The sequence below is a fragment of the Bombus huntii genome, chromosome 16 (assembly GCF_024542735.1).
Source record: "Bombus huntii isolate Logan2020A chromosome 16, iyBomHunt1.1, whole genome shotgun sequence".
NCBI classification, from domain to species: domain Eukaryota; kingdom Metazoa; phylum Arthropoda; class Insecta; order Hymenoptera; family Apidae; genus Bombus; species Bombus huntii.
The window spans coordinates 3,589,609-3,604,203 of record NC_066253.1 but is presented as its reverse complement, the minus strand read 5'-3'; the positions used below and the strand labels follow the sequence as shown (position 1 = coordinate 3,604,203).

The 14,595-nt window shown below is 31.3% G+C and overlaps 3 protein-coding genes across 27 annotated transcripts in view; 1 reads left to right on the top strand and 2 right to left on the bottom strand.

The window, feature by feature from the left end:
- The window catches only part of LOC126874770 (phosphatidylinositol-binding clathrin assembly protein LAP), a 32,051-nt gene extending 24,354 nt beyond the window's left edge, over positions 1 to 7,697 (bottom strand). For 11 of the 24 annotated variants that reach the window (XM_050637174.1, XM_050637178.1, XM_050637179.1 and 8 more), the window contains exon 1: positions 7,044 to 7,695. In XM_050637174.1, coding sequence (XP_050493131.1) covers positions 7,044 to 7,173 — 130 coding nt within the window. In that variant the 5' untranslated portion in view covers positions 7,174 to 7,695. Of the gene's footprint in view, positions 1 to 7,043 lie in introns of all 24 variants that reach the window. The other 13 variants (XR_007693011.1, XM_050637169.1, XM_050637168.1 and 10 more) reach the window with 3 other exon arrangements.
- A 1,504-nt stretch (positions 7,698 to 9,201) lies between these two features.
- LOC126874806 (protein KRTCAP2 homolog) lies at positions 9,202 to 10,191 on the top strand. The gene is made up of 3 exons (XM_050637252.1): positions 9,202 to 9,367; positions 9,602 to 9,820; positions 9,896 to 10,191. The coding sequence occupies exons 1-3, from the start codon at positions 9,364 to 9,366 to the stop codon at positions 10,066 to 10,068; spliced, it is 396 nt and encodes a 131-aa protein (XP_050493209.1). The 5' UTR covers positions 9,202 to 9,363; the 3' UTR covers positions 10,069 to 10,191.
- Positions 10,113 to 14,543, bottom strand: LOC126874788 (stomatin-like protein 2, mitochondrial). 2 transcript variants are annotated; one of them, XM_050637219.1, is made up of 9 exons: positions 14,488 to 14,543; positions 11,841 to 11,948; positions 11,645 to 11,761; positions 11,411 to 11,558; positions 11,092 to 11,340; positions 10,867 to 11,022; positions 10,545 to 10,789; positions 10,295 to 10,465; positions 10,113 to 10,231 (listed from the first exon to the last, which is right to left on the bottom strand). In XM_050637219.1, the coding sequence occupies exons 1-9, from the start codon at positions 14,521 to 14,523 to the stop codon at positions 10,199 to 10,201; spliced, it is 1,263 nt and encodes a 420-aa protein (XP_050493176.1). In that variant the 5' UTR covers positions 14,524 to 14,543; the 3' UTR covers positions 10,113 to 10,198. The 2 variants fall into 2 exon arrangements, with proteins under 2 accessions (XP_050493176.1, XP_050493177.1); XM_050637220.1 differs by lacking the exon at positions 14,488 to 14,543 and adding an exon at positions 12,065 to 12,341.
- Between the last annotated feature and the right edge of the window lie 52 nt (positions 14,544 to 14,595).

The following is a 14,595-nucleotide window of genomic DNA, read 5'->3' as shown; positions in this document are numbered from 1 at the left end:
TGTCGATGAAATTTGCCATCAAGAGACACGAAATATGCACACATTTCTGCTCTCTCTTTTTATCGGAAACCTTTCACCAGTAAAATATCAACAATCATAGTAATAATTTATCGTTTGTAATCGAGATATTTCTGGATCGTCAAAAGTTCGATACTGTCTCATGAAATACTTTTTAAATATACAAGTGGTAAATATACAAGCTTGTTCACCCCCTCACTATCAAGCTCTCACGCATATTCACATCTAAATTTGGTATCATCGAAAGTTAAGACTATAATTAAAGACAACAAAAAATCTACTATTGCGACGGCGTTAATACTGTACGTGTTTGGTCATTTAAATTTTTCACAAATGCATAATCACCCAGAGTTTAATAATAGGTTATGAAACGAAGAAAAAAGTGAATTTCTAGTTTTATTGTTGAGAGCAGTTGTTCGTGGAAATTTTTCCGAGAGAAAGGACGAATTCGAGCCTGCTGAAGGTTTAGTCGACAGGAATTCGTTTCGCTATCTAAATTAACAGACCGGAAGAAAGACTGCGAGTTCCGTTCCGTTAAAACGGAAACGCGCTCTTACTACTAACGAAATATAATGTTAATGTTTTCGCTCACCAGGGGTTGGCTGAAACAAATGCTACTACGTAAAATAATAAAACGACCATTAACTTTGCAATGCGTTAAAATTAGACAAAGTATCACAAAATCATTCATAGTGCATCGTGATCCAAGAAAATTGAAAAATTAAATTTCAAAAATGCCCAGAATATTATATTCAAAAATTCTCCAAAATATTGTGTAATTTGATTTCCTTTGCTGTCTCGAATTCTCTTGAGTAATTTCTGTTCTACAAAAGTGGTTTCTTCAATAAGAGTGACTCGTGCTTTTCAAGTTCTTTCCTCTTTTTATACGTTTATAAATGATATCGCACAAACGTATTTAATAACTAGACTGCGGATGTCTATGCAGTTTTACATTATTACGAATATGCCTACAGGAATAGATTCTAAATGGAAATTTGTTTCGTTTATTAAGCATTAAAATAAGTATTTTGCTTTAGGTATGTAAAATAAAAATTAGGAATTAAAAAATTAGATTTCCCAAAAATGCATAAAAGTCTGTGGTGTATTAATAACCAATAAATTAGGTACCAAATTTATTGCAACAACATATTCAGTGGTCATTACCTATACGTATAAATAAATATGTGTACACGTACATAATTTCTTAATTAACCAAACAACCATTATGTATTTGAAACGTTTCTTATTTTCTATGTCATAAAGACAAAATGACCATAAGAAAAAAACAGGCAACAAATTACGTTATATTAACGAAACATGATGCAATGGTTATGAAATATATATATGTTTCGTATATATATATCCCGAGAACTTCTTTCTATATTTCTTCCTTTTCTTAATTCGGCTGAATCAATTAGAAATAATTCGATACGATTGAAAAGTGCAAAGACCCTACGTCACGGTCTCCGACGAGGGTGAGCTTTCAAATTGGAACAGATACAGGTCACACCACCTACACATATATCTACAAACCTTGATGCAACCCATGCGACAGTAGAATCGATAATCACGAGGAACTGGTGCGGTTTCCTATCGTTTCACGTATAAAATTGCGTATTTTCCTGTCGATAACCAAACTTTTACACAATCGGTAACTGTCCAACTCTAATTAATGGAAGGAACGCGACATAACGCAGGTTATAAACATTCACGTCACCCTTAGTCATCCTACGTCATCCTTAATATTAAAATATTCTACAGGCCATTTTCGTATTCCACTATTATTTATAATCTAGAATGCATATTCATAACCTAAAACAATCAGCATACACTGGCTCACGAAGATATTCCAACACTTATACAAATCCTTTATGAATATATTATGTGTGTTATACGAGACATTTTCAAATTCCATTAATACTGTAATGAGATCGATCCTTACGATTATATTGGTAAAGTTTTAAACGAATCTGACAATGCACATATTAAGTTAGGTTTACTTAGGTTTTTCTCATATGGTACTGAAACCTCACGTTATATACATATGTATCTAATCGAACCAATTTTCTCATAATTCAAAACTCTTTCCTAATAACTGTTTAGTCTCATTGTTCCAGAATTGTATCAATTCTAAAATTCAATAACAGGACTGTTATACATAGTTTCTTCAGTTAAAGTTTGTTCTAAAATAATTATTACGTTAGAAGATTATTTAAATGTAATACAGAAAATCTCTGCCTCTACCAAATGCTAAATTCCTTTCCAGCAATTTTTATTTGAATGTATATATACAAGATTTTACTTTCGTAAGCAAACTGTATATTCTGTTAATTTAAAATCGGTAGTCGAAATTAGAACGATTTATGTATCAACAAAGAAAAAAAAGTGATTTTAGCACGAAATTTGAATTCTATCGTATCATTGTTTAATAACATTGTAAATGTAACAGAGGTTATAAAAGGGCAAGAAATGTATTTATCGATACGATTGATAGGCATAGAAACATAATAAAGTTCCCATTCCCGGCAACATTCGAAGAACGTTATGTCACTAACAAGCTTCGACTTCATGGCAACATTCATAAACCGATAATATCGTAACAACAACTTCACGCAGGAAGCGGCGGAAACTACTTTCGCACGAAACATCTGTTATCAGTAGGATCCAGCGTTCAAAAACTTTCACCATTACTTAACTAGAAATCTCGATCAATTCCCTTCGAATATTTTGCAACGATATGTACATATATTGGTTTTCATGTAACGATCGACTAAAACCAATTTAAACCTAGTATGTAGATATATGAACTCTATATTGTTTCTGAACTATAGAGGTTATGTTGTTAAAAAGGCCTTTTATATCGTTAATTCCATATTATTAAAAAGAATTCTCCATAAATTTTGCAAATTTTTGTTAATACAAACATTTCACGGTTATAGATGGCACTTATTCCTGTTAACATAATTGCAATGGGCGTGTATAGGTCGGCAAGTACTTTGCCAACAAACTATACAATCGATACCAGCAACTCGCGAGCGGTGTGGCTATACGAGCAAAAAGTCTACTAAGTCAAGTTACTTGTTTTTTCAATAAACAGTAACGATCGTTATCGGTGTAACGGTCGCGAAGGAACGTAACTCGATACCGTGATAGTTATTCAAAATTTCTGATGACGCAAACCGAGTTCTCAACTCAGCGGCATGAAATTATCCAACATTCAACATCTATTAATATTTTCATGCATTTTCATTTCTTTCTTCAGCCGACTAATCGATTTCTCAATTTCTAGCTCTTAGTAGGCGTTAACTTCCCCGAATAGAAACTGCATGAAATATGAAAATTGCCTTTAGAAGTTCTTAACATTAGGTGCAATACACGTGTGATGTACAGTTCATAAGATAAGAAATGTAAAAAGGTACCAAAATTTGGTACAATCGTAATTTTATAAAACTGATTTACATTTACTAAGAACAATAAATAAATAAAATATATTCCATAGAATATATGATTACCAATATGACGAAAGATTTTTAGTATAAGAGTTATTAGAATTCAATTAAGAATATCAATTTTGTCTGTCACTGTCTGTACATATGTCGAATGACCCATTAAGGTTTTTATAACGCGCTAGAGGACTTTTTTAGAATGAGTCGTCATTTTCCCGATATAGAAGTTCAAAGTTTCAGTTATATAAAACACATTAAATACAAGAAAATGAAATTCCTATTTTGTTTACAATTTATTTCAATTTAATGAAATTTTGACAATGCAGATAATTCCTAGAAATGTTCATGCTTGATTTTAAAATCATTATAAAATAAAATAACAATTAATTACGCTATAACAATAGTGCCAAATTGAAGAAGACAAATAAAAAGTGTTTACATATTTATTAGTATTTTATATAATTATAAAAAGTAAACAAAAAGTGAACAAAAAGTACAACTGAATAGAACGGAATTAAATACACTAGACCTCAAACACGAATATCTGAAAAACCCTATGAGAGCTTTGCAGCAGTAGATATGTACATATGCAATGTTCCCAATAATCACAATACAATTGTTACGGAGATGATTTCTATGTAAAAAAATGAATCGAAAAAACATAAAATACAATTTTTTTTATAGCTCGCGTCGTTTCGGAGAAAATGAAATTTAAAAGTATTTGACAAATTTTATTCTGTATTTTCGTCCTATTTTTCCACGTAGAATCACCATTATGCCGATTTTGCTATGATTACTGGAACACACTATATAATATATTGGGATACTAATATCCCAAATTTCGAAAAAGGATCTCCACATTCATGGCTTGACTTCCTCTCGTTAAAACCTTGTCGATCAAGGCACTTTCGTCCGCGCAACGCCTCGAAATGGAAAGTAACCCGTTAACGTGTAACGGACAGAAACACACTCACATACACACGAAAGGTGCGCGCTTCATTTCTCGTACATCAGACGTGACTAATGCGGTAACGTCAACACCCAGACATTGGCTTAGGTTCATACACCTTGAAAAACCGTTTGATCTCGAGAAAAAATGCAGATATTCCCGTCGGAACGTGATTCATCTTCCGGCCAGTCTACGAGTCGCTTTGTATGTAACAATAGTTGACTATACACGTTGGCTATACAAGAAACATTGGTACATTAACGTATTTAATATAGTAGCTAGACTGTAGATATTTATGCAAATTCATATTCTTATAAATATAATTGGGGAATATGTACGTTACCTAACCTACAATAATACAACAAAATATTCTAATGAATATATAATAAATTATGACATAGCTTCAACATTTAAATTAAGACAAAAACAAAATATACATGCACAAACTTTAGAAAAGATTGAGATAAAAAACACTGATTCTCAATACAATAAAGAAATACATATATATGCAAATTAATTAAAGGAATGAAACTTATGTAGAAAATTGCTTAACCTACTAAATATTATAGAGAGTATTATACTTTAAATATTTTATATACCTTTACAAATTATGTCCACTCTGTGGATTTTTGTACCTTCAAATTTCTAATAAATGTATAAAAATCAATTGAGATTATAGTAGTATAGTGTATAGTAATGGTAGATTATAATGGTATTTTCGTACGGCTACAAATATGCTTTCTTGGGAAAGAAAGATATGTGCCAATACTTTTTGTGGCCACTGTACATCTCACTGATACTCCTCCATGCGAGGACTAATGTTTTCAGAACAAGGTCCTATCCGAGGACCTATCCTCTCACTTTTTTCATGTAACGGAATTGTTTGAAATGCTGTTAAGTTGAAGATCCAAAACAGTTATATTTAGCTATATCTAATTATAATAATTATATATATTGTATATCTATATATAGCGTAATTATATCTCGATTAAGTCATACGAACATTGAGAATTTTTATACAAATTCATATTTTTGAGAATACATTCGAAAAAGTCGAAAATTGTTTCACCTACCAAGTACATATTGTACAAAACACTATATTATATCTTATATATTTCCTCATATTATGCGCGTTCTACGAATTCTGCATTTTCAAATTTCCCATAAATTTAAATTCTTCATAACATTCCATTTTCTTAAATACATAAAAATTCACAGCCTAGTTATATGTCATGATATAACGAGCAAAACATTGCGGACTATTTGCATTGAAAATTTGGCTAAAAGTCGATTTCGAAATTTATGCAGATAATGAATCGCAGAAAGTTTGAATTTCTAAAATAGGTTACGTATACGTAAAGCAACATATTAGCGACTTGTTTGCTTGCAGGTGCATGATTAAGCTTGAAACGACTCTCAAGGGGTGTAACCTAATGTACAGCTTAAACCACATCTATTCAGGACCCTTATTCCTGTATTAGCTATCTATTTCTGGTAATTGATATTTTAAAATGGGCCATAATTTGACAATATTTATTAAAAATACAGCGTTCCAACTAGGACCACGCGGAAAAACTTAGCATATGTTAATAATTTTTGTGAACATGCCAAGACAATTATTTGCAATAGGAACGCCAAAAAAATATCTAATCTATAGACCTAATTGAAATACATTCTAATCAAATTAATAAACAGATAGCGTGTACAAGATATAAGAAATAAATTTTTAAACTAAAAAATATTTCCTCGTAAAAATTAGCAGTATAGTTAGTAGTTAATTCGTTCTTAATCCACGCGTATTCTGCCCTAGAATATACTATACCGTAACTTTTGATTTTTGTAAAATATTATATTTGTACACTTTTCTCTGACAATTCACTAAAAATTTCTTAGTCCATGAAACTTATTAACGTTATCTAAATCACTCACACCATTGACAGTTTTTTGACTATGAAATTTATCAGTGTTGTCTAAATCATTCATACTATTGACAATTTATTAATTCACGAAGTTTATCTTATTTTAATCGGTCTAAAAAATTTAGTAACGTAAGCGATTGACGACCATCGTGACACTAAACGTGCTAAACGAATATGTACCATTCGTCACCGTGAAAATCCTATGTAAAATCACCTCGACTAAATCCGATTCACCTAAGACCTAGAACATTAATCCCATCCTTTCAATGCAAATAACTAGAGCGTGGATATTTACGCAAATTCATATTCCTATGAATATAATTTCAAACACAAAACCTAAACTGAAATGTCTTACTTACTGAATATCGTAACAGATGCCCTTTGCCTATTTCATACAGTGACATGTAAAGATTTTCGATCAGAATGAATTTTCAATTCTATATTCAAAAAGTAATTTTAAGCAAATTGGTAAAAGAAGGTATTATAATACACAAGTACCATTATATAGTTATGCAATATTACTTAACAGTTTTTTAAAATATCGCTTTTGAAATACCAAGTGAAAGATCTATCTGTTCGGAAACTTCTACACGCCCCAGTATATTTTTGCCTACGATATACATTCTGTACATTCTTCAACTTCCAAATGTCCCATAAATACATAGAATTCCTTAGTCTACAAACACATAATTGTGTCTTCGGAGAACTTACATTCGAGATGCTTCTTTTTGGGTCCTATCATCTCCTCGGTAGTAGCTTTGCAGACAGCCTTAGCGAGACCCTGACCGGCGATGCTGTGCCTGGCTGCCAATAGCCTGTCGTTGATCGTCTGTCCCGCCATACTGTCCCTGTACTTCTGTCACACTCGAACTTTTTTTCCTCTAAAGCTCACGCACCTTTCGACTCTCTAACTACTCTCCTTCTCTGTCTCTCGTGTCGTACTATCTATCACAGTCAGGAACAGTTCTGCAGCCTCGACGATAGTGTCACACGCACACCACCACAAACTGGCGTTTCAACCGACACGAGAGTAAAACCTACTCGAGAGCACCAACAGGGAATGAAGAGTTATGTGTAGAACGATATACGTAAAGATTGCGAATATACATGCGTGGAGCCGGTTCCCGTTGGTTCAAGTAGTATTTCCCTCGATTTCGCGACCAACCGGCCTGGCCTCTGCTTTTTGGTGTCGCGAATTCGATCGAGCCGAATGAGCTCTCTCGCGCGCGCGTAAAGGGCTCAGCTGGGCGAACGACAGCTCGGCTCACGGCGACGACAGAAGGCTCTCACAACCTGCCAAAATGGCGACCCGGACCTCCTACTCCTTCGCCGGACCGATCACTCCTGACAGCCAATCCTACTCCTTCTCCGCGAACACGGCCTACTACCTCTGACGTCATACTGCGCTAGTCAAATCAACTTCCGTGAACATATACAACACTGCTTTGATAACTGGCCGCAGCTTGAGACGGAATTTGGTCAGATATTGAAGCATCTGTTTGAATTGAGAAACAAGATTGAGCTTTTCATTAACTTCATAATGCTCGTGCCTGTGTGAAATATGGACACAGCTAACCAATTATTTTTTCGTATTAATTAACAATCACATTTACGTATTTATTAAAAACGCTTTCCTTTACTTTTTACGTCCTACCTAGCATTTTACATCTGATTGTATTAAAAATACAAAATATAGCATTGGAATTACAAAAAGTATGTTGTTACATAACCAAAACACAATTCTGTCAAAAAATTTATGTATTTTTAATCGATTTTAACGCATCCATTCTAATCATAACCTTAAATATTTCATTCATTCAGAGCATACATTCATTGTAACAATAGCTTACGAGATTCTACATCAATATAAAATTGATAAAAAGATAGAAGTATCTGATTTCAGATATCTTATTTAAGATATCCGATATAAATTTATGTTTAAGTTGATTGTCGGCATTGGAAATGAGATGGAAATGGAAAAAACTGCGAACATGTGGTAGGGATAGTAGTAGTCAGTTTACAAGGCAGGATTCTGGCCACTTAATGAGGGAGTGCTACGGTGCGAAATTTTGATGAAAAGATATCTTTAACTCGAATGTTAAATATTTTAGATATTTATAGAAAATTATGGTTGATTTATTTTCTCGATCAATTATGTTATTTTTAATATTGTATAATTTGAATAATACATTATTTTGATGACAGTTATACATAAAATGAGAGATGTTATTCTTATTTGGAAATAGTTGCAGAATTTTACAAGGACGATGAAGAAAGAATAGTAAAAGAATTGTTAATTAAAATATCGATCGAAAAGGGAGTCTCCGTAACAAGTTCAAAATCGATAACAACGCTTCAATCCCTGCGCACGCATATTTCTTGCCAAGTAAACCATCTAATGTATATCATACCAATGATTAGATTGCAATAATATTGTCCTTTGTTCTAAATATTTCGACAATCTTTATATCTGTATAATTTGATGATGCATTTTAGCAAACTAAACATTTAAATATGCGAGAGAAATTTCGACACGTTCTAGAGAGAAAATGTCACTAGACTATTTAATCCTGCACTACCATAATTCTTCACGACCACAGCTAAATTTTTAAATAAATGATGATTTATCTGGAAAATAGATATTTGAAAATATCCCAATGAATTTTTCCAGAATTTTTCACACGACTTATAAACACATTTTTTGAACATTCAATTTCATAATCCTAAATTATATATTTGAAATAACGTTCCTTAAAAATCTATTATTAATCTGCAATTATACAAATTGTAAATTAATTAAGAAATCTATAGCTACAGAGAATATAGATTCTTAATTATTGTCCTAGCCTCTGTCTTAGCTTGTTCAACGCTTCTTAATTTAATTAAATTTTAAATTTGAGGGACTTTAATGCAAGTAATGTTGGTATGTCTTAGCACATTGTGACAAAGTGACAACATAGCACTGTGCTGAAAATTGAAAGATCCACGAATCAATTCGAACCGGTTCTAACCACAAAAATTTTGTTTAAAAATGCGTACGTATAAATTTATAAAGCACTATACTTCAAAACATTTATAGAAATCTTTTTTGCGTAATATATTGATAAGATATGTAGAAATATTAAGAGAAATAGTATACTAGACTTTCTGATTAGTTAATATTATAGTCACATTCCTATCCCAATTCTTCTAACGTAAATTAATTTTCTTCAAAATAACGATTTAAGTAAATGAAATATGGAAACAATATGTTTTCTTTTACTTTTCAGCTGTTAGTAGCGGAGTATCGTTTGTGTTGTCATCTATTTTAACAGTTCTCGTATTTTCGGGAATGCAAATATATAAAGCTTCCCTGGCATCGTCACAGGTTTATACAATATTGGGAGGATATATTGGATCTATATTGTTTTTGTGTGTATTAACTGCAATAGGAAACTTGGAAGCAACAATATTTGGCAAATCTTTTCAACAAAAATTGTTTCCTGAAGGTATGTTACTTGATGTTGATATTAAAAGATCAAATATCACTAATTCAAGATAATAATCAAATTTTCTTGTTACAGTTATCTCTTCATTGATAATCAGTTTAATTGCATCAGGTCTAGTACATCGTGTGGCAATTACAACATGCTTCCTGTTTTCTATGGTTGCATTATACTATATCAATCGAATTTCCCAAGAAACATATGCTGTTCCAGTACCTACAGTCTCAGTTCACACAAAGAAAAGAAAGTAAAAGAATCATAGAAACTCAGAGTAATTTATCAATCATTACACTACTGCACTTTTAAAAAATTAATTATTCTTGTAACTATTTTAACTTATGAATCTTTGCATAAAATTGTTTTGTTATTATTGACTCATAATTAATTATTTCCCCCATCTCTATAAGGACAGAACTGCAAAAGATACATAGTAAAAATCAAAATATATTTATGTTATGTATAAATATTTTACAATACTTTAGGATTTTGCTTTCTTTTGCTGCTTCTGTGCTTCTCTGCTTCTTCTTTGTCACTGAAATATTCGAAAGATTCATCTGAGTCATCAACACTGAGAGCATCTTTGTTCTCTTTTGCATCAGGATTATCTAAAGTAGGCTGAGACATAACTTGTTTATAAATCGTCATTGCCTAGAAGATGAAGTAATCATATACAACAATTTACAATCTGCAAAGTAATTACACAGGGACAAATTTTTGGGTGACATACTTGTGTTACTAAGGAAGACACATCAGAAACATTACTGGGCAAGATCAAAGTATTGTTGACCTTTGCCAATTTGTTGAATGCTTTGACATATTGTTCTGCTATACTATATGCTGCTGCATTTTTTGCATCTGTCATATTGAGAGCATTTGCCACAAGTTTTAAACTCTTTGCACGTGCTTCCGCAATGGCCACTAAAGCCTGTGCAGTACCAATCGCCTTATTTATTTCTTCTTGTTTTATAGCCTCTGTTAGGGTATTGTGTAAGTTATTTATAATTTTTTAAACATAATAGATTGTTGATTAAAAACACGATTACGATTACCGGATGCTAGAATCTGCGCTAAACGTTTTCCTTCTGCTATATTTATTTCTGCTTCTCTAGTTCCTTCTGATTCTAAAACTGCAGCTCTCTTCTTGCGTTCTGCTTCCACTTGCATTTGCATTGCTTCTTGTACTCTTGGAGGTAGTCTTATGTCACCTGTTACAAGAAATTCAAGTGACAATAACTTTTTATATCAAACAAGAAAGTTTCTTCAATTAGCCTTACGTATTTCATATCTTAGACAAGCTATTCCCCAAGCTTCACTTGCTTTATTTATACTCTCAACGATACAAACATTGAGCCCTTCTCTTTCTCTGAACACATTATCCAAAGGTATTTTTCCTAGCTCAGATCTCATTGTAGTTTGAGCTATTTGAACTACGGCAAACTCAGGATCATCAACACCATATGAAGCCAGAAATGGATTAACTACTCTTAAGTATAATACACCATCAATATTTAATGTTACATTATCTACAATAAAAGAACAATATAATTAATACCATTTTATATCTGTAATATTTAAACATATAATTGAATGTACCTGAGGTAACAGCACTTTGTTGAGGTATTTCTATAGCTATTTCTTTGAGACACTGAACATATTTAATTCTATCAATTATTGGTGTAAGAATGTTTAACCCTGGGTTTAGAATCCTATGAAACTTTCCCATTCTTTCAACAACCCATGCCTAAAAAGATTTATTAAAAGAAATTTGAAATGAATTCTCAGTTGGTAAAAGATAATAATAATAAGATAATAATAATGATTCTAAACCTCTTGTTGTGGAACAAATAGTATAATGGTATTCATTGGAGTGTTAGATTTACATCTAACATGTTGTATTATCGGCAGTTTAGCAACATGATGTTCAAATCCAAGAGCTGGTTGATGCTTTAAATAAAATTTTGGTTATATTGCAAAAGATTGCAAAGATAGATTTTAGGAATAATGTTTTAAGAAATGAGATTACCTTTAATATTCCAAAATTACGAGCAAGCTGTTTAAATTGGCAGTTTAATCCCCACTTGTACGTTCGCAACAACATTGTACTGACAGACACAAGAGATGTTTTCCAATACTGTATCAGGTTAGATTCACGCGTTTAAACTACGTAATACCATATCTTTGTAAACGGAAATTTTAACAGAAAAGGAACGTTGAACAAACGTCCACTTGGATATTTCCATACAATACCCGAGTAATCGCAAAAAAGATGTTTTCAGTCATAAACCATGATATTTTATTCTTCGCATTCCCAAATTTGATAAAACGCCGAGATGTTCAACGCAACTGAGCGGAGCTATACAAGATGTCCCGATAATCATGATACAATCGACAAGTCAAAAATATAGAGTAACGTGTTTCATATGACCCTTTTTTCTTCTTTCATTTAATCTTTTTTTTCCAGAAAATTTAATTTGAAAATTGATCGAATACAATTAAACTTAGCTAAAGAATACATTTCTTCAACCTGTAAGCAATATTTCAATCTTAATTATTCCTTGAAAAACATCATACACCTAGTTTTACTCACGCTACCAATAATTTAGAACTATTCAAATTTTTGAATTTTTTATTCTTGAATATTCAATAATTCATGAATTAATCGTGAATATACTTGACTCTTTAAAAAACCGCACAATCTAGCAAATATCTTTTAATCTAAAGATTAAATTTTTATATTTAGTAATAATTATTAAATATTAAAATACTAAAATATTTTCTCATTTCATTTGAATATTTATCAATAATAGTTATTATTGTGTAATTTATTTACATATCATTCATTTCATGTTCCACAAGATTATTAAGTTATCGTAACAAAATATTCATTTAAATATTCAAATAGCGTTTGTAGTGCTCTAAAATGAGATTTAACAATGCTGTTTGTGTAATGTTACAATTATATATCACTGTGAAATTATAAACGAGGAAGTTCATCTTATTTTTTTGTGCAGTATAGTCATATACTCTATAATAAGAAGAATAAAAAGTAGAGAAAAGTTATATTCACAGACGAAAAGAGATTTAACTTACATGGTCTAGATGACCTCGATTTTTATTATCATATCAAAAGTGCCTTGAAGAAGAATGGAACAATATATTCACAGGGTTATATTTGAAAACTGTATCATTCGTTGCCAAAACGGATGTTATAGATAGCAGATCGGATCGACGCATTATTAAATAATAAATTGCATTCTATCTTTTGTTCGATTTAATAGATAACGAATATTATAACTTTGAAACTGTGCTCTCATTTCGCTGACTCTATTTGATACAGGTTGCTAATAAATATGAAAGTCGATAATAAAATATTTACTTTACCTATAGGTATTATATTGCTATAAAGTACTTTTCACATATCATTCGGCAGATTTGGGGAATTCTGATTCTAGAATAAACCTTTCTTCATTTCAATTTTGTTGCAGCAATTACTAGTATTACTGTGTTTCAACTATTGTACAATTATTGTATTCCAGTCAGGCATAATAATAGAGTATTTTATCAAATATAATTTATAAGTAGCCATAACACTTTTATATCCGATAACCTTACAATAAATTATTTCCTTTCATTTAGTTAAATCGAATAGGAAAATTGAATCATCCTTCATAATACATTTATTATCGAATTACACAAAACTTAAAACCTTGTAACGATAAAATATCGAGATTCACGCCATCTTGATCGATTCGATATATTTCAAATTACAAAAAGACTTTAATTTGATTGTTCTTTAATTTCTATATATCTCATGTAATTTATTACGAATCGCTTTAATTGGATTCAGAAGACGATACTTAGATATAAATAAATATATATTTATATGTAAATATCTTTCATAATACCAATTTTTGATAATACATATATTTATTATCCATCATGCAAGGTCGAAAGTTTTCAAACAGTGCAATCGAGAGTTACGTCATCTCGACTGATTCGATACATTTTAAATTACGAAAGAACCACGTTATTCGTTAGTTTTTATTATATACTTTTAATATAACTCATTTGATTTACTAAAATTTATTTTAATCTTCAAGTATTAACATGCAAGATTTAGTAAAAGAGAAAACTTTGTGATTTATGAAAATTTGAACACTTGGTGTGGAAAACTTTGAACACTTTAGTATAACATATTTAGTAGGGTATGTATGTGATATCAAGTGTTATGTAAAACATTTTGAAATTTTATTAGCACTATGATGAGACAGTCTTCGGCGTTTTTTGTTATTCCTCTTTAATATGCAAATTAGGGGTAGTATTTGAACAATACAAATGCCACATTGATCAATTTCATAAACTGAATCATGTAGAAATTACTATAATTAGATGTATAATGTTCTAGAAAAATTACGACGTAAGGTTAAAATCTAACTCGAAAAAAGACATGTCGTATGTATTAACCTAGTACATTGTTAGATTCGGTTCAAACTTTACCAATGTAATCACGATAGTTGTGTTTCGTTATAGTAACGAAATTTCAAATTGTTTTGTATAATATACGCATAAAATGTCTTTAAAAGTGTTTGAGCACTTTCGTGAGCCACTGTACACTCAAGAAATATATTCATGATTATATTCGCAAAAGGTTTATATAAATATTTACATACTTTACTGAGCCACTGTGAGATTACAAAAAACTCCATCTACTTGACGTATCTTCATATTGCCCGCGGCATGACAGTGTTAGAAACATGTCTGTTCTAGGGTTAAAAGAA

Excerpts from the sequence above, each read along its gene's own strand:
- LOC126874806 (XM_050637252.1), top strand. Across the intron at positions 9,821-9,895 it reads ACAAAAATTGTTTCCTGAAG|TTATCTCTTCATTGATAATC; the intron begins GTATGTTACTTG and ends TTCTTGTTACAG.
- LOC126874788 (XM_050637219.1), bottom strand. The coding sequence starts at position 14,523 with ATGGAGTTTTTTGTAATCTCACAGTGGCTCAGTAAA. Across the intron at positions 11,762-11,840 it reads GTAATTTTGGAATATTAAAG|CATCAACCAGCTCTTGGATT; the intron begins GTAATCTCATTT and ends TTTTATTTAAAG. Across the intron at positions 10,790-10,866 it reads AGCGCAGATTCTAGCATCCG|AGGCTATAAAACAAGAAGAA; the intron begins GTAATCGTAATC and ends ATACCCTAACAG.